At 31.2% G+C, this 1223-nt stretch overlaps 1 protein-coding gene across 1 annotated transcript; it reads left to right on the forward strand.

The window, feature by feature from the left end:
* Nucleotides 1–418: 418 nt before the first annotated feature.
* On the forward strand, nucleotides 419–984 carry CHGG_11123 (uncharacterized protein; the record flags this gene model as incomplete). The annotated part of the gene is made up of 3 exons (XM_001230265.1): nucleotides 419–437; nucleotides 567–733; nucleotides 979–984. The coding sequence occupies 3 exons, from the start codon at nucleotides 419–421 to the stop codon at nucleotides 982–984; spliced, it is 192 nt and encodes a 63-aa protein (XP_001230266.1).
* Between the last annotated feature and the right edge of the window lie 239 nt (nucleotides 985–1223).

Here is a 1223-nt window from a genome sequence, read left to right on the forward strand (position 1 = left end):
TCTTTATTAGTCCCAGCAGGTTGTCCTTTAGGATTATTACCTTTATTAGGTTTTAATAGAATTCATATCATATCTTGCACGTAATGTTTCTCTTGGCTTTAAGATTAGCAGCTAACATAACTGCAGGTCATATGTTATTAAATATTTTAAGTGGTTTTACTTATACTATAATGAGTTCAGGATTTATCTTTTTTGTACTCGGTTTAATACCTTTAAGTTTTATTGTTGCCTTTTCAGGTTTAGAGTTAGCTATTGCTGTAATTCAAGCTCAGGTTTTTGTGGTATTAACTTTCTTCTTATATAAAAGACGGTTTAGATTTACATTAATTTAACAAGAATATGATATTTATATTATTATTATTATACAATAGAATTTATTTCTTCTATGAAATAATGGCAATAAAATATGCCTTCTAAGATGGCTTATATTTATTTAGGTATTATTATTATCAACACGCTTGTTAATTTAATATTTTTGGGGATATTTGAGATGGATACTATTAATAGTCTAATTAGTAGTAATAGTGTTACTGAAATAGGTAATGAAAAAATAATTTTGCAATTAGATCACAGTAAAGTTCAGAATTTAGTACAAACGCCGCAAGAGGCCCCGCAAGAGGCTCCGCAAGAGGCTCCGCAGGAGGCTTATCAAGAGGCTCCGGCTCCACAGGAGGCTGTTATTATTGAAAGTAAAAATAAATTAGATTCAATGGAGGCTAAGGCTGAATCTAAAGTAAAAAACCCAAATTCCTTTGAAGGACATACATAAACGTCTTTTATCTGTAGATAAATCTACACTTTTCCTAGCTATTTCCAGGAAAGCTCTATACCTCAAAATCTCTGAGAACGTACCTGTGTACGGTGACAAATTAGTTACTTTTAAACCTTCATTTTTATTACAAAATCGAAATTTACCTGAGATGTTTATTGAAATCCCCCAAAAAACAAATATAGGTAAACTTACTGAACTCCGTATAGCTATAGACGGAGCAGATGAAGCTGTAAAGGTTATATGATTCACAATTTATTAAATTTAATGATGTTTTGTCAGGTATCCAAGATGGTACCGAGAAGTTTTACCCTAACGAAGCTAAACCTTTAATGGAAACATATGTAGATCTTGTAACTAAATTAAGTAATCAACAGAAGGTTATGGCTAATGAAGCCATAAATAAACTTCATCAATTGGACTCTAGATTTTCTCGTGACTTATATCCGATTGA

The sequence above is a fragment of the Chaetomium globosum genome, genomic scaffold, assembly GCF_000143365.1.
Source record: "Chaetomium globosum CBS 148.51 scaffold_33 genomic scaffold, whole genome shotgun sequence".
In the NCBI taxonomy this organism is placed as follows: domain Eukaryota; kingdom Fungi; phylum Ascomycota; class Sordariomycetes; order Sordariales; family Chaetomiaceae; genus Chaetomium; species Chaetomium globosum.